Source organism: Zootoca vivipara, chromosome 5 (assembly GCF_963506605.1).
Source record: "Zootoca vivipara chromosome 5, rZooViv1.1, whole genome shotgun sequence".
In the NCBI taxonomy this organism is placed as follows: Eukaryota; Metazoa; Chordata; class Lepidosauria; order Squamata; family Lacertidae; genus Zootoca; species Zootoca vivipara.
This window is the reverse complement of record NC_083280.1, coordinates 11,048,379-11,066,183: the sequence shown is the minus strand read 5'-3', so window position 1 is coordinate 11,066,183 and position 17,805 is coordinate 11,048,379. Positions and strand designations below refer to the sequence as shown.

At 44.9% G+C, this 17,805-nt stretch overlaps 1 protein-coding gene across 2 annotated transcripts in view; it reads right to left on the bottom strand.

Moving 5' to 3' along the window:
- PEX5L (peroxisomal biogenesis factor 5 like) overlaps positions 1 to 17,805 on the bottom strand; it is a 59,900-nt gene that overhangs the window by 12,214 nt on the left and 29,881 nt on the right. For both annotated transcript variants that reach the window (XM_035133247.2, XM_035133245.2), the window contains exons 6-7: positions 15,112 to 15,207; positions 22 to 138 (exon numbers count right to left, since the gene is read on the bottom strand). In XM_035133247.2, the coding sequence (XP_034989138.1) occupies positions 22 to 138; positions 15,112 to 15,207 (213 nt within the window). The remainder of the gene's footprint in view (positions 1 to 21; positions 139 to 15,111; positions 15,208 to 17,805) is intronic.

The following is a 17,805-nucleotide window of genomic DNA, read 5'->3' as shown; positions in this document are numbered from 1 at the left end:
TCTCCACAACATCAGGGTTACCTTCTCATTAATGGAGACGGCCGCTTGGCCTTGTGCTTCTTGGCTGTCCGAGATCCAATTTCTGCGAGCCATTTCTTCCCACTCTGCTTGCATCTTATCCCAAAACTCTGTGTCTGACTAGGGAGATGAGAAATCAAAAGGAAAACAAGGAAAGCAAGATTTAAAAGAGGAAGAAAAAAGTGTGTGCGAGAGAGGAAAAAATCTTTCAACTTCACAGCATCTTCTGTTTTCGTTTTTTCTGTTTCCCAAACTGCAAACTCTGAATGCCTCCAGCTGATCTTGGTTCATCCCAGGCCAGCTGTTTAAAATGGAAAATAAAAATGCATAGTAATGCTGACGACTACCTGTTGATGAGAGGGCAGAAGTCTTTCAGGTGAGCAGTCAAGGGAGGAAAAATTGAACACCACCAAGCCTAAACATTTGCATACACAATACAGTCACCAATGGATGATCTCCCAATGCATTTTTAAAAATTATATCTACAGTGCTCATGGCAGCACATCTAACTCTCCCCCCCACCTTCATTTTTTCGTTCCTGCAGCCTTACAAAATAGAAACAAAACAAGGTTTTGCAGCACCATAAAAAGGAACATATTTATTATGATGACACAAGTTTCTGTGGACTACAGTTTATTTTGTTAGATGCATAAGACAATGAAAGTTTATACCATAATAAATTTGTTAGTGTAGGCACCACAAGTGATTTTCTTCTTCTTCTTCTTCAGCAGCAGCAGAGTACCAGAACAACCACTCTGGAAACCTTTATGAATGAAGTAGGTTGGGCAGGGAGAATGTGACTGGTCTACCATAACCCAAACAGCTTCGTGGATGAGGAGGGATTTGAACCCAGTCCTAGCCCAAGGCTCTAGCCACTGTGCAACGCTGGCTTTCACCTTTTTTCACTCCATGCACCTTAATAAAATCCAACGCTGCAAGCTGTGAGGCTGTGTTATTTGTCACTTCTAGTTTTGCCTTGTGGTTCAAGCCTGGGATGCATGAATCTGTCAATTTCAGTGTCTCACTTTGAATAAGGCTTAAATTCAATTACCCACATTTCTAAATCCGTCTGCACTGTCCTCATGAAAATCCATCAGAGCAAATTTCTCGTAATGTGCACATTTTTTATGCAATTTGTCCAAATATACACAAATTTAGCAAATGTTGCTAAATAACATTCCTTAATATAATGTAGGGTTGCCATATGTCCGGACATACCCAGAATACTGTAGTCAGAAGCAGTGCCTAGGCAGAAAAGCGGCAAAATGTATTTGGAAGTATGGCAGCCCATGTCGGCAGTGGCGTTTTTGCTGATTTTTTTTAAAAATAGCTCAAAAACGTCAATTTTGCCAAAAACCTCAGCAACTTTGCCCCCTGAAAAGTTTTATATAACATATTTTTGTATGTTCTTTGTATTTTCTTATGCACAGTTCGCCCTAGTATCTTCTTCTTTGGCGATCACTTGTAGCCGAGTAAGATTTTCTTCCATAAACATGGTTTTACAATGAGTCCGTAAGTGACTATGGAGGCCGATTCTGGATCCACACGTCCTTCCACAGTGGGGACATTGGTTTCCGGGCAGGAGTTGATCACAGTGTGGATTTGCCAAGCGTGCCTTCCTCTAAGCACGTTTCTCCCTTGCATCCTGAGTTCGAGCGTCTTCAAAGCCCATGACACCTTTGGTAAAGGCTGTTCTCTCTCACCCTAGTACTGTATACCCATTCTGGGACTCATTACTTGGCTGGAGAACTGCACTGCAAAGGTTGGAGAAAGGGGAAGTTTGCAGAATGGCTGTGTATCATTTCGGGAAGTGCGAATTTGACTGTTAAATGTGAACTGAATTGAATTTCTCCTCTCCCTCTTCTCCTTGATTGGTAACGTTTTTGGTGAGTCAGGGTATGCCTGAATTTCGGGAGTGGGGAAGGGAATGAGAGGGAGTAGAACCCCCAGGATTCCTAAGAAGTGGGGAGGGGGAGGAATCAGTTGCTACTAAAATTCAGCTAAGTTGCTAGACTTATGTAACTTGGACTTTGCAGCTCATAAGAAGTATCTAGAATCTAGAGGTAATTCAGCTCCGAATGCTACCAAACTGTAAAGGCAGGGCTTGCAAACATGATTTGGTTTGAATTCTGACAGTCCTCCCCGGGGCTTATCAAAGAGCAGTTTAAATCAAACTGGACTATGCTCTCTGCACTTCCTCCTTAATAAAGTCCAAGCAATATAGTTTTATGTGGGCACTTTTGGGAACAAGGTGAGGTTATTGTGCCTGTTGTCTGCTTAGCTCTGCTTCTCCTGGATGCAAAATGAAAAAGGCAAATCATAAACAGGATTGTCTTAAATCACCAGCCAGAGTCCCAGGAAGAATCCATCAGCATTGTGGGTACTTAAGAATTATAACTGCTTGCTAATTAAAGTCCGGCAATCGCAACAACCAGCATTCACAACACAAACACTTTGCTGGTTCAGCTAAGATCCAGATTCCCTTAAAGATTCATCATGCTACATTTTGGGTCTGGGAGGGGTGTTTTCACTTTGCTTTTGCTCTGGTTATTAGTGCAGCTGAGGGCACATTAATTCCATGTACATTAATTCAATGGCTTATTTTAAAATGTAATCTGAGGTGCTTCCTTCCCTCCCCAGCCTTGATATTGATGGGATTTGCTCCCCATGCTGCAATTAGCGGTGGGAAAATGCTGCCCGGAATTTTTTTGGAGGGAAAGGGTTGTTTCAAATGTGCTTTAAAAGGCATAGTGTGTATGCAGCCTTAGAGAGTTTAAAATGCACACAACATAATAGGATAAGATGCAAGGAGATGTAATATTGTGTATCTCAGCCTTGTCCATCCTCATGTTTTCCAGCAGTTCTGGACTAAAACTAAAGTGGGCAATAAAAGATAATGGGAGAGGATTTCCCCCAGCAAATTATTTGTCAAAATTACAAATACCTAAATACAGATGGTATTCAACGTGCTACCATCTGCCTTATTGCAGGGCAGATTCGAGGGTAAACCATACGCGGAACGAGTCTGCCCCTGCGGCTTGATGGAGGTAGAAAGTGTCTCCTGTGCCTTGTTACGTTGCTGTTTTTATGGGGATATACGCTCGGTTTTCATTACCCCTGCTTTGCAAAAATCTTCAAATGAATTCGAACTTCGATGTCTAAAATCCCTGGTAGAGGACAAGGATCCTGAGATCACGTTAAGAGTAGCCAAATTCTGTGCGACTGCCATAGAACTCAGGGAACAAGTGGTGCTATCATAATGATTAAGGCCTTAAACGATAATTTTAGGTTGTATTTTAGTAACTAAGTTTTAATTTATATATTTTTATAATTGTTGTTATATCTGTATTGTCCCTGTTATATTTGACTGCAAATTCAAATGTATCCCTATCGTGTTTCATGATTTCCTTGATACTGTATGTGGGCTGGAACTGGTCTGTGACCGTAATAATAAATTCATTCATTCAAGGTGGGCTGGGGCAAATGGAAATTACAGTCCAAAATATCTGAATAGCACCAGGTTGCTAAAGGCTGGCATACATAAAATAATATGGACAAGGATCTCTAGTTTTTATTGACTGTCAGGACAGAGCTGTGAACAGTCAATAACCTGGTTCCTTTTCACTCTCAGTTCTATCTAGCTCTACAAGAGCCCTCTCAAAGTCCAGACTTGGCAAGGCGAATTCATTTAGATTTGCATATCCCCTTCGCACCTATGCTAATTCACTGGGTACTTTGATTTAATTTCAGGGATATTCCATCTGAGCTGCACCACTAGAGCTGGATTCCACTTCTCTTCTTTGATCCAGGAATAAACAGCCAACTGAAACAACTCCTCCGCAGAAGGGCAACTGGTCCAAGGTCTCTGTAATTAATGTTTCTTCTCACATACTGGAGTTGGGCTTCTTTAGCCAAAAGCCCTTTATCTTGAAGAGAGCATCTGTTCTCCGCGATGCAGGATTTCTTTAGCTTAAGCCTGCATTTTGCTGACAACAAAAATTAACTGTTATAGAGAATTCCATGAAATGCGAGAGCAGTGAAAGCTGCCCCCTTCTGAAAGGATCCTCCTCTGCATGCAAATTTACAAATAAATCTGGGCAGGAGGAGTGTAGTAGACCATTCTCCATTCATGAAAACATACAGCAGTTGGTACATAAAAAAGGAGAGAGAAAAAACCCTCAAAGATCCTATGTGAGTAATACTCTGTAGAACCTATGTACCCGAAGAAAGATAGAGAGCTGTTTTTCGAGTCATCTGTGCTCCTTGAATTGTGCATGGAATAGAACTGCTGAAATTAGAAATAGCATGTTCAAATAAATCCATTATCCTCTTTACCTTGTGATGTATGTAACCTTTGAAGGTGATGAGTGTGAGGAGTAACAAGTAACCGAAGGGGTTAACTGTCTACTGTGTAGCACCTGACCACTGAGGAAGATATCATATTACAGAATGTGCCAGAAGTGTTTCTGTGTGTATCAGTTGGTTTCGTTTTTGCCTGGGAGACGGTCGCAAGATGTCTGCGATCTCACCAGGTTGTTTGTTATTTTCTTTTTAAAATAAACTCCAGTAGTTATTAGAACACCTTGGACTCTGTGTGTTCTTAAGAGGCTTTTTATCCAACGGCTATACAAGCTTTCGCTGTGTGAGAGAAGAAGAAGGCTCTGCTGTGTGTTTTACTGCCAGCCCGGGTCTACGGAGCAGAGACGCTAGAGAAAGCGTGCTGGGCGGTAAATTAGTGGCTCCTAATTGAGTCATAAACAACTCAAAGGAGTCCTATATCCGTCACAGGTTATGGATCACAGGTCATGGGCCACCTGTCACAAGTTCTGGGTGACAGGCTCTGCGAGATAAGAGGTCCTGAACCTAATAAATCACCAAAGCAATAAAAGGTGATTGCAGCTGTAAAAGCCTTGGAGAAAGCCGGTGTAAAGAGCTAGCTGGGAGAAACCTGTTGTTTTGCAGTCGGCAATTAACAGATGCACTCGCTAGCAGAAAGACCCTGGACCAGAGGCTGGGATCCGCAGTCTACCCGGAGGAGCAACGTCAGCTATTCTGAGTGAGTACACGGACACGGAGCCCGGGGGTGGACAAGATGGCGGAGCAGCTACAGGAGTCATTTGTCGTGCCGTTCCAGAGGTTGAATGGCGACAACTATGCAGAGTGGAGAGAAAGGGCCAGAATGTGGTTGCTGGGAAAGGATTTATGGACTTGTGTGTTAAATCCTCCAACCCCTGTCGCTGATAATTCAGCAGCTGAAGCACAGAGGTTTGCAGCAGAAACCAGGAAAGACAATAAGGCTTTATGTGCCATTGCCATGAGCTGTGATGCTACGCAACTGCCCTATGTGCAAAATGCTGAAAATGCCAAGCAAGCCTGGGACAGTTTGGAAAGGGTCCATCAGAGAAAAACAGCTGGAGCTAAGCTGCATGCTATGAGGCATCTCTTTGAGTTGAGACTGAGACCAGGGCAACCCATTAAGGAGCACATTGCCAATGTGATTGATGCATTCCATAAGCTGCAGCGGCATGAGCTTGTGTTCAAAGAGAAGGAAAAAGTTTATATTTTGCTGTCTAGTTTGGGAAACGCCTATGAGCATTTGTGCCTAACGTTTGAGGCCATGCCTGAAGCTGAACTCACGATTGCTTACGTTTCTGGGCGTTTGGCGGATGAGGAACTGCGACGCCAGAAAGAATCGGCTGAGAAGGGGGGCCGTGGGCGCAGAGAAGCCAGTGGGGGTGCAGTAAAAAGCACTGAGGAATCCACTGTGAGTGCGTGCGCAACAAGGCTTTGTTATCGGTGCCAGCAGCCTGGGCACGTAGCGAGATTTTGCCCAGCTCCGGAAGCAGCCAAGGTCACTCAGCCAGGTGCCAGGCAACCCAGCGGACGTGGTCGTGGGACCAGCCAGCAGCGCCGAGGCAGAGGACGTGGGAAAACTCCAGATAAGCCTGTCAGCCATCTTTCTGCTGCCTTAGCAACGATTCGAAACAGAGGACAGGACAGTTTCACTTTTATTATCGACTCAGGCAGCACCCATCATCTTGTACCGCCTTCAGGACAGATCCTGAACTGCAGGCCACTTGAAGATGAAAAAAGCCTGCATCTTGCTGATGGTTCTTCTGGAACAATTAAAAGCAAGGGTGTTTTTTATATGCAATGCTTAGACACTAACCTTGATGTTTATGTTGTACCAGGCATGGAGAATGGTCTTTTAAGTGTGTCTTGCTTATTGCGTGAGGGCTTTGAGATAAGTTTTGCCAATGGTGTTTGCAAAATTGCCAGAGATGGGGCTGAGCTGGTAAGCGTTACTGTTGGGTCTGATGGTCTGTTTGTCCTAGATGGGAGGGGGCAAGCAGGTGGAAGTAACACTGGTGATGCTCAGGCTAAAAGTGCTAATACCCCAAAGGGCACAGAGGGCGCCATCCATAAGGATTGTATTCATGCTTGGCACCGTAAATTTTGTCACATGTCTTTTCCTTATGTGAAAAAAGCCCCTGATTTTGTCAAAGGTTGCAGGTTCAAGCCATGTCAAAAACACCTGCAATGCCGCGCATGTGCGAAAGCGAAGACGAAGAGATGCTCTTATCCTAGGTCTGAGAGGAAGAGCACAAAGCCATTTCAGTTAGTGCACTTGGATATTTCTGGGCCTATGTCAACGTCAAGTTTAGGTGGTTCAAAATATGTTTTGTGTCTTTTGGATGATTTCAGCCATTTTTCCTGGGTCATAACACTGAAAGAGAAGGGGGAGGCTGCCAGAGTGATACAGGAGTGGGTAGCCGAAGTAGAACTACAGTTCTCCGTCACTGTCCAGTGTTTTCAGAGTGACAGGGCGGGAGAGTTTTTGAGTGCAGAACTACAAGGGTTTTTCCGCAGCAAGGGAATTAGGCACAGGAAAACCGCCCCTTTTAGTCCACAGGAGAATGGTTTAGCTGAAAGGAAATTTAGGACGCTGTCTGAACTGGTAGAGGCAACGTTGTTTGATGCAGGATTACCCCAGAAGTTTTGGGGGGAATGTTATAAATTTGTGAATTATTGTTCAAACCGCGCTTTTAATTCAGTTGTGGACAACACACCCTACTACATGTTGTATGGCAAAGTTCCGAAGGTGCACTATTTCAGAACTTTTGGGTGTGAGGCTTGGGTTCTAATTCCAAAGCAGAAGCGCAGAAAGGGAGGATCAAGATCCAGGAAAATGATCTTCTGTGGTTATGAACCAAACTCAAAGGCTTGGAGGTTTGTACCAGCACAGGGGGACCAAACCCGCGTTCACATTAGCAGGAGTGCTACGTTCTGTGAACAAGAGGGCTGGAGACGCATTCATGCTAACCCCGAAGTTCTTCTTGACTGGTCTTCAGGTTTTGACCAGGAAGAGGAAACTCAGGTGGCTGATGCTGGAGTTCCAGGTGCTGCAGGACCAGATCCAGGTCAGGCAGCTGGTCCAAGTGGTGTAGCTCCTAGGGAAGTGAAGCAAGTAGTCAGAAGCGCACCGACTTCACCCCAGGTCAAGCCTGGGAAGTACAGCAAACGTGGTAGGTCACCCACTTCACCCAAAGCAAGCCCAGAGGGGGCTGCAAAGCGTAGTAGGTCTCTTGACAGTGCTGCTAGTCCGAGAGAGCCACAGTCAGAGACAAGCAGTTCGGATTTAGAGGGGGAAGATGTGGGACCAAGGCGTTCAAAACGCACCACGAAAGGTAAACCACCTGAAAGGTTTTCAGCTGTCAGTGTATGGGCGAACCTAGCAGTGTGTGAGCCTGAAAGCTTTGAAGAGGTGCAACAGTTGTCAGTGGAGGAAGCTAGGAAGTGGAAAGTTGCAATGGAGAAAGAGTTGAACTCCATGCAATCTCTTGGTGTGTATAGTCTAACACAGTTGCCAGAAGGCAAGAAAGCAGTCAGTTGTAGGTGGGTCTACAGGCTGAAACCCACAGTGACTGGAGAGCCTCAGTACAAGGCTAGATTAGTGGCTAGAGGTTTTACTCAGAAGAAAGGAATCCACTACACAGATGTCTTTAGTCCGACTTCGAGAGCGGAATCTTTCAGGATGCTTTTAGCGACTGCAGCGCAGAGAGGCCTAGTGGTCAACCACTTTGATGTGGACACCGCTTATTTGAACTCTGCCCTCCAGGAGGAGTTGTACATGTTGCCTCCTCCAGGGTTTGAGAGTGACGTGCCAGGTCAGGTGTGGAAGCTGCACAAGTCGATCTACGGTCTGAAGCAATCCGCTAGAAACTGGAATTCGTGTCTTGATTCTGTTTTGAAGAGCCTAGGTTTCAGGAAGAGTCTAGCTGACAGTTGTCTGTATCTCAGAGGTGAAGGAGAACAGCAGGAACTGTTGCTTGTCTATGTTGATGACTTGATTTGCTTAGCAAAGAGCCAGATGCAAGTGCAGAAGTTTGCAAAAGAGCTAGGCAAGAGGTTCAAACTCAAGAATCTAGGTGCAGTGAATGTTTATCTAGGTGTGCAGATAGACAGAACTGAGGATGGAAGTTTTTTGCTCAGTCAGAAAGGCAAGATTGAACATTTGCTTGAGAAGTTCAGAATGTCTGACTGTAAAGGGGTCAGAACACCCATGGAGACAAACTTTGTGAAAGAGTCACAAGTGAAGGACAAAGTAGCGTTTGAGAGTCCTGAAGTGTTTCAGTCAGCGCTAGGGAGTCTGTTGTATTTGTCACAATGGAGCAGACCAGATATTGCTTTTGCAGTCAATTTGCTCAGTAGAGAAGCATCGAAGCCTAGCGTGCATGCTTGGAATGGCATTAAGAGAGTGCTTAGGTATTTGCAGGAGACCAAAGAGTATTGTTTGTACATGTCAGCGCAAGGTGAGCCACAACTCACTTGTTTTGCAGATGCTGATTGGGCCAATCAGGAGGACAGGAAGTCAGTGACTGGTTTGGTAGTCAAGTTTGGAAATGCCCTGATTGGTTGGCGGTCGCGCAGGCAAAGCCTAATAGCAATGTCTTTCACGGAAGCCGAATTCTGTGCGTTGTCTGCGACATGCACTGAATTGGAGTACTACAGATGTTTGGTCCAGTAAATCTGGGGTGATTGTAGCCAGCCCATCACTGTTTGGGGCGACAATCAACCATCTTTGAGACTGGCGGAGTCTGGACAGTTCAAGGCCAGAACCAAACACTTAGACATCCGCTTCCGAAACGTATGTCAGAGCATACAGGTAGGCTTGGTAAAGTTGAGGTATTGTCCAAGCCAGGAGAACCTAGCAGATGGGTTCACAAAACCCTTGAGTTTCCAACGGCATGGGGAATTCTGTGAAGGGTTGGTTTTGGGGTAAGTTTGGATACCCGCTATCCCCAGTGTTCAGGTGAGAGGGGGTGTGAGGAGTAACAAGTAACCGAAGGGGTTAACTGTCTACTGTGTAGCACCTGACCACTGAGGAAGATATCATATTATAGAATGTGCCAGAAGTGTTTCTGTGTGTATCAGTTGGTCTCGTTTTTGCCTGGGAGACAGGCGCAAGATGTCTGCGATCTCACCAGGTTGTTTGTTATTTTCGTTTTAAAATAAACTCCAGTAGTTATTAGAACACCTTGGACTCTGTGTGTTCTTAAGAGGCTTTTTATCCAACGGCTATACAAGCTTTCGCTGTGTGAGAGAAGAAGAAGGCTCTGCTGTGTGTTTTACTGCCAGCCCGGGTCTACGGAGCAGAGACGCTAGAGAAAGCGTGCCGGGCGGTAAATTAGTGGCTCCTAATTGAGTCATAAACAACTCAAAGGAGTCCTATATCCGTCACCGTATTCCGTATTCCCTGGATCATGTACAATTAATCTCGAGCTTTGCTAATATATTGACTACTACTGTGTTTCTCCAAAAATAAGACACCGTCTTATATTTATTTTTGCTCAAAAAAATACACGGTGGCTTATTTTCAGGGGGTGTCTTATTTTTTTAATTAAGTATGGTACAGTTTAACCTACAAGGTTATTTCTTAACCTAAAAGGTTAAACTGCCTATCACTATGGCTTATTTTCGGGGTATGGCTTATTTTCGGAGAAACACGGTAGCTACTTTGAATTTAGCATTGCTTGGGAATTTTAAGGAACAACCCCCACCCCCAGCACGGTCTTGAAATCTGTGGTTAAAATCAATGCCGTTTGGATAAGTTCAATCCACCACCTTGATTCAAAATAGCGTCCAACTGTATCCAAACATGGGCACAAATCTACTCCTTGATCTCAGGAACAATCATGCAAAATTTGGTTAAAATCCATGCAGTTTTTAAAGGTTCAGTTCACTATCGTGATACAAAATGGCATTGCCATTGTTGCCCAAATGGCGACAAAAAAACCCTGCTCCTTGATCGCAAGAACCATCATGCAAAATGCAGTATCTTAAGACGTGTCCAAATCCACAAAGAACAAAAAACTTTCCAAATATACAATACCTGTGGTTTTATTCACTTTTCCTGTCTGCCTTCCAAGGGACCTGTGTGTACTAAAACAGGTCCAAATAACCAGCTGGCATTTAGATTCTCAAGGGACAGCACCCATTGCTTCCTTGTTCCAGTTGCCTCTGGTATAACCCAAGATGTATGTTACACTTGGACACAGGCTAACCTGTTTAAGTCTATATAACACCACATGGACTCAGTCTTAAAACACTTACTGTATAAACTGCAGACAGAGCTTTTCCACCAAACCCAGCAATATATTTTCTCTCCCTCATCCCCTGCTTTTTTTGCTCAAGTCAGACTGGATAAAGGTTGTGGTGCACTTGAAAGCTTGCTCACTACTTTGTGACATTTTCCCTGGTTTTAATAAATGGATTATGATACTGCTGCTTTTGGATTTTTATTTCCTTTTCAAATGGATCAGGGCAGCTACCCACAATTTTTATCTGGATTATGTCTGTTTCACAGAATCAGCATTCAAAGAAGCAAAGAATTTCTGGTTCAGCTGCTACATTCTACAGACAAGGTTCTGGTTCACACATAACACTAAGTCACAGTTTAATAAACTATGTGTTAACCACAAGTTGTCCAACAGATCATCAAAGTAAACATGGCTTGCTTCCCAAGGTTGGTTTGTGTTCTAGCTGCTCTTGCTTCATATATTTGTAGTGTGGCAAGTGACTGGGATAGGACGGTCAATAAAGCCATGGTTAAGGAAGGGCGCTGGACTCATGTGTAAAGCCAAGGCATAGCTAAAGCAAACCAAAGTTCACAAGTCAACAAACCATAGCTGCAGGCTGTGGTTCATTAGCAGTAAAAAAACAAAAAACCACATAGCTAAGCTGCTGAGTAGGGTTCACACATAACACTAAGCCAAGGTTTAATCAGCCATGGTTTATTGTCATATGCAAACCAGGCCAGTGTTTGTGTGTGTTGGGGGTGGGGGTGGTAGGACAAAGGATACATGCCTCCCCATCTTAATTCGAGTGAAGGTGCTGAGACATGCCCTCCAACATCCTGCAGAGGAAAATCTGGATGCACGTCTTTCGGGGAGACGCTCCCACGCGAGTCATGTGACTCACATGAAAACAGGGTCCCCCCCAAAACACGTGTCTGTTGGGGGCTATACTCTCACCAAAGCCAGGTGACTCGCATTGAGTGCACTTCCCCCACAAAATGAGTGTCTTCTGAGGCCACCCTCTTGCAGGAGCCAAAATGAGACATTCTGGGACCCAATCAGAAGGATAAGTGGCTTCTGTAATTCTGGGGTGTCCTGCTCAAATCAGGACAGTTCACAAGTGTGCTGAGATGGCAGAAGGATAAATGGGCCTAGTCACCAGAAAACAATCGGATCATAGCCTTATTGCCCTTTCAGTCATACTGCAGTGGCAATTCAATACAACTGATCTTCTTTTCATTTTACACCCCAGTTTTAAGTAAGCTGTATTTTAAATACATTCCAATCTAAGAGCTGCTTTGCTCCCACCCCCACCCACCCCTGGCCATAATATGAATATGTTTTAATTACCTCTCTAGGTGAAATGTTTTAGAGAAAGGATGCTATTAAAAAGAGTCTCTTTAATTTGTGCAGAGTGTTTCATAATTGAAAAGCATAGCTGCCAGCATTTTAGGCATATTTGAAGCCTGAGTTTTATTCAAAAGAGAAATAAAGTCTCCCCCCCCCCACTCCCTGCTAAATAGCCGGAAAACCCACAAAATCGCATGATCTGTACTAGAAAACAAATTGTGGGTTTAAGGAATACTGTAGTAAGAAAAAAATACTTAGCATTTATATAGCACATTTCAAATGTTCAAAGCACTTTGCAGGAATGGCTTCAATAACACCTTATTATTTTATTTATGATTCATAAAGCACCATTACTATGCATTAGTCTACTAGGAGCTGGCAGTGTAAATAATGCTTAACGTGGCCCTGAAACACAGACAGTGTATAAATGTCACTAGTAATAGGGCTGGTCTGGATTGGGTTTGGATTTGGATTTGCCCACCAAAATTGGAGGGGTGTGTCAGTTCCACCCTCCTAAATGTCAACTTCCCAGGGGGGAAAGAACTCCGCAGGTTCCAAAGTGAGGCTCAGCAGATCCACAATGCCTCAAGGTCTTACTGTGTTCCCAAAGACATTGCTGGGAACATAATGAGCTCTAGATACGCTCACCTCTTCTTCCTGCCAACTGTGCCACTCGGATGATCCAATGAGGACTAGCACAAGGCAGTGCACAAGGTCCAGCATGCAATTCAATATTTGTTGGGAATATCAAAGAGCCATTGTACACAGAAAGCTAGCATGTCAGGGAGAATGCTATGCAGACCACTTTTCCCGAAAAGCTGCTTTTCCAAAGGCATTGTGGGCACTTCAATCATGTGACACCCAGTGACAGACAGCAGAGCCAGACCAGAGTCTGGTGATGCAGTCCCTCAGAACTCCACTCAAAAAAATTGGGGGGTTTCCTAAAAACACACACCCAGCAACAGAAACTGAAGTGTAACAACTGATTTCTGAGTAACCGAATTTCAAGAAAAGCTGTGCATCTACTACTGTGTTTAAGCCTGGGACATCTTTATTTTTGAGTAATAAGTTAACTTCTACCTGAAAGAACTATGCTTCACCAACTCTCTCTCTCTTTTGTAAATAAAACTGTTCTTCTTTGATTAGCCCCTGCCTGAGACACTCTGAACTGAAGTTTCCCTCACAGATAGCCTGTGGTAAATTGTAGAAATCCATTTAATTATCGTACCGCGCAGTGGGTCTGCTATATTTAATTAGGGGCAGTTAGCGGGGTCAGTCTGCTACACATCCCATGCCCACTTGCATTCTGAGGTGGTACAGTCCTTGAAGGGCTCTCACAAACAGTTGTCCTGAATGTGGAAACAGCTGCCCAAGGCCTGTGCGAATTGCTGAGCATTTTAGTGTTAGTCAATGCTCTGACTTAACTGCCTAGGTTTTGCCTTATGCTTTTCTGAAAATGTCTCCCTAGGCCCAGTCCAAATCTCTTAGTGGCCAGGCCCAGCCTTTTTGCATTGAACAGTGACATTGTCTGGATCCCACTGAGGTCCCTGAAAATAGTACAGTAAAAATTTATCCCAAGCTACATATAAGCTGCTAAATCATTTCACGTTCTGCTAAAAGAAAGCCCAGCTTTGGGGTATCAGGGATGCTGTCAATCAAGGGGAATGTGAATAGAATGGCAAAGATCTTGGAGGAAAGGTTGAAGGCAGATTGGCAGAAGAAGATCAGGAAAACAGAGCCACAACACCATCTCTCAGTCTTTTGGAATCAAGCTGGAGATAAACAAGCAAATGCAATTGCATAAACATGAGAGCACAGCAATTTTTCCTCACCTAGATTTGCAGCCGTTGGTTGGAATAAATGGTTTTACTACATGCTGCTAATACAAGAGACTTCTGGCTAAGGTCCTGAGACCACACACAGAATAAACTTATCTTTCAAGGCTCCTTCCCAAATTCAGTTTCAAGGGAGGATTTGGAGCAGATCTGTAGTCTGACATTGGTTGTCAGGACCGATATTTTTTGTGCTGAGGTGTGTGTGCATGGGGTAGGGCACCCTTTGTAAATGAAAAACAAAAGAATGTGAGATCCAAATATCCCAACACCGCAAGGGAAACTTGTGTGTATAACCAGGGTCCAAATTGCACAGCTGATTTGAGTGTCTCTCTATTTGCATCAACCTCGTGATCCTCACCAGGGACTCACACTGAACTGGCTGGGTGCATGTTTCAATGTGTGTGTGTGTGTGTGTGTGTGTGTGTGTGTGTGTGTGTGTGTGTAAAGTTCGTTTCCCCTCTTCTCTCTTGCTCCTGCAATTCTCGTTGCCCATTCTCTCTGGGCACTTCCAGATGGTTGATATTTCTGAGTGGGATTTAATTGCATACTGACAAAGAGAGGTTGCACAATTATAGTTGATTTGGTTCTCTTGCACAACCAACTCCCCCCCCCCCCAGCTTACAAAAAAGCAGACTTTTTAATAAGGAAAGTGAAGGGAGAACATATTGGAAATGGGGGTGACAATTGCTCAATGCGAGGTTTGAGGTTTTGTACAATCCAGCAGTATAAAAACTTTATGAAATGAATAAATACACTTTAAAAATCAAATAACTTCCTGCAAACAAATCAGAATAACGCTCGCTAAACAGCTAACATTGCCTAAAAGGTCCAATCTGTGGAGGAGGCAAGTTTGTTGTGCAAAAGCTCCACCCAAACTTTAATTGTGCAACCCGAACTTTGTAAAATGTGATGGGATCCCAAAGAAAAATTGCAACAGTCTGAAACCACCCTTCCACTGATTGGGGGGGGGGTCTGGTAACCTGCTGTGAGAAATACCTGAAATTAGGTCTTTTGCTCATCTAGTTACACATATGTTTTTTGAATATTTACCCCAGACTCAGATGAATGGCTAGCAAGAACACTCCTGCGCTTTAAACTGTTTATGCTAGAAGCTCCCCTTTGGTGGCACTCCTAAGTGCATCTACTTGAAACCATGTCACAGAGAAACATGCTGAGGATCACACCATTATTTTTCCAATGGAAACACAATCACTTTAGCTCCACTTAGCTCAAATTGCCTAATGCCAGGTTGTGCTTTTGTTGCATTAAACAAAAGGCTGCTTTGCTAGATCGACTTCAGGTGGGACATTTTCCAAAACGTCAAACAATACCTCGACAGCTGCTTTCGCTCTTTCAAATTCCTCCTCCATAGAATGATTTCGTGAGAGGAGAGCACCTCCCCAACGTTGCTCTTTGGTTGATCGTGCCTAAAAGTAAAAGTAAAATGAAATGCAGTAAGCACAGAACAATATTTGCTAAGAGCCAACGCCAGCACAGCCGGACGTATATCCATAACGTATATTTAAGACAAATGGCTTCTCCCACAAAAAAACACCCTCTGGGAACTGACATCTGGATTGCTCCTCAGTCCTGCCTCCTGCTTTGTCCTCTAGTGTATTATTTATTTAAACAACTTTTAAACAAAACCAATCTCTATGCAGTGCACATAAAACTGTAGTTCTGACATGTCCAAAGGCTTCTGGTCCCTGGTTCACCTCAGCTGCCCATGGCCCAACCCCGAAATTGTGAGAGAAGATTTCAAGTAGGCAATTAGCCCAGAAGGAAAAACTTCAGCCCAATGTGGCTACTCTTTTGCTCCTGATCATGTCATGGACTGGCTGGAGAGGAGTAGTGGGAGGTACCAGCTGGAGAAACCCCAGGGGAGGAAGGCTCAGAGCCAGAGGAAGGGGGTGGGATGGCGATATGTGGTCAGAGGGAGAAGAGGGAGCAGACTGCGAAAAGGAGATGTTGGAAGCTGAAGAGGCAGCAGGGTTTAGTGAACAAGCTAAAGCTGGGACAAAGAGTTCTCCAGAACCTAGAGACAGAAGAGAAGGGGAATCAGGAGACTAAGCAGGGCCGGCGCCTCCATTTAGGCGAACTAGGCCGTCGCCTAGAACGCCAAAATGGAGGGGGCGCTGGCCAGCCTGCCCACCGCCCATGGCCTGCCTGCCGGCCCCCCGCGCTGCCGCCGCCGCCTCCATATGTGTCGCCGGAGCCTGGCGGGCGGCTGCTCGGCTCCGGATCCCGGAGGCACTGCACCCTGTGGAGCATGGGGGGGAGGGGCATGGGGACGGTGTGTTGGCTCTGGAGTGGGGAAGAAGAGACGCTCTGTGCATGCCCAAGGGGTGTCTGGCCTTTGAGAGCATTCTGCACTTGCACTCGCTGATCTGGGAACGAAGTCAGGCGCAGACTTCCGTGTTTGCGCGCATTTTTGGGGGGGGGTGAGAAAGGGAAGCGAGTCTGCCGCCCTTTAGGCGCGCAGGAATAATAGGAGCAGGCAGGCAAAGGGCAACAAGTCTGGAGGAGATCGAAGCAGCCGGACCAGCTCCTCGGCAGCCTTCAGAAAGCTGCGGGGGGGGGGGGAGATGGTGATCTCACCTAGGGCACAAAAAACCCTAGCACCGGCCCTGAGACTAAGAGAAGACAAACTGCTGAAGAATCCAGGGAATCTCCCCCCCTGCTGTGACCAGCTCCTCTTCCCCCTGGTCTCCCAGAACACACAGAGAAATGAAAGGAGCAGAGGAGAGATTGGTGGCACACAGACACAGTCTCCAATTGCTTGGAAAAACCCCTGGAGAGGAGGGGACTTAGGCAGCTGTGGGAAGAACCTTCAGCCCTCACAACTGCCACACTGGGAAAATTGCTGGGATCACCGAGCCTTTGGTTTCTTTGAATAAAGAGTTACGGTAACTTCACAGACACCGGTGATTTTCAATTGCTGGTCTTCACTTGACACCATTTCCTGAGAGCTCCTTTCAGACAAAAAAGTCAACAAACCCTCAGCAGAGAGGAACACCCATGATGTCATTCAGCCCTCAATTTTCAACAGAAGCCCACTGATATTTAAAGGCTATCTGCTGCAGCTGCTATCCTGTCTGCTGCAGTTGTCACCCCATTACAAAATCTAGAAGCATTTCAGAAACCTGGTGCTCTTCAGATATTTTGGGCTACAACTGTCATCAGCCCCAGCTAGCATGGCCATGCACTTGTTTCAATTCTTACCAGACAGATAATCCTTTCCAAAAATGACAAACCCAACTGAGGTAGACGTTTGGAAGTGCTTGGAATAAATTTGTTCACTTAAATGAAGTTTCCTAAGCTGTTTCAAGAATCTCTGAATTACACCTGAAAGTAGTTCCCAAAATTGCCAGGTGAACTAAAGGTGCATTAGGTTTACTCTGGGGTAGAACTTTGAACAATTTCAAGTTTATCTGCTCCACCCTGTAGTAGGCCTGGACTCGTAGCTTTCAGTAAATAAAGAAAAGTAAGACCACTGGACTCCTATAAGTTATAATGCAAAACATGGAGGAATGTTCCAAGGTTTATTAGGCAGACCCAGAGGTGCTGCTGTTGCTAAGGGTACTTAACCACTTAGTCATTATTGCTAAGCAAACAGAAGGAAGGGATAGGAGGAATTTCCTGTATCTTCCCTGCAACTGTTGTTGTTTAGTCGTTTAGTCGTGTCCGACTCTTCGTGACCCCATGGACCATAGCACGCCAGGCACTCCTGTCTTGCACTGCCTCCCGCAGTTTGGTCAAACTCATGTTCGTAGCTTCGAGAACACTGTCCAACCATCTTGTCCTCTGTCGTCCCCTTCTCCTAGTGCCCTCAATCTTTCCCAACATCAGGGTCTTTTCCAAGGATTCTTCTCTTCTCATGAGGTGGCCAAAGTATTGGAGCCTCAGCTTCACGATCTGTCCTTCCAGTGAGCACTCAGGGCTGATTTCCTTAAGAATTGATAGGTTTGATCTTCTTGCAGTCCATGGGACTCTCAAGAGTCTCCTCCAGCACCATAATTCAAATT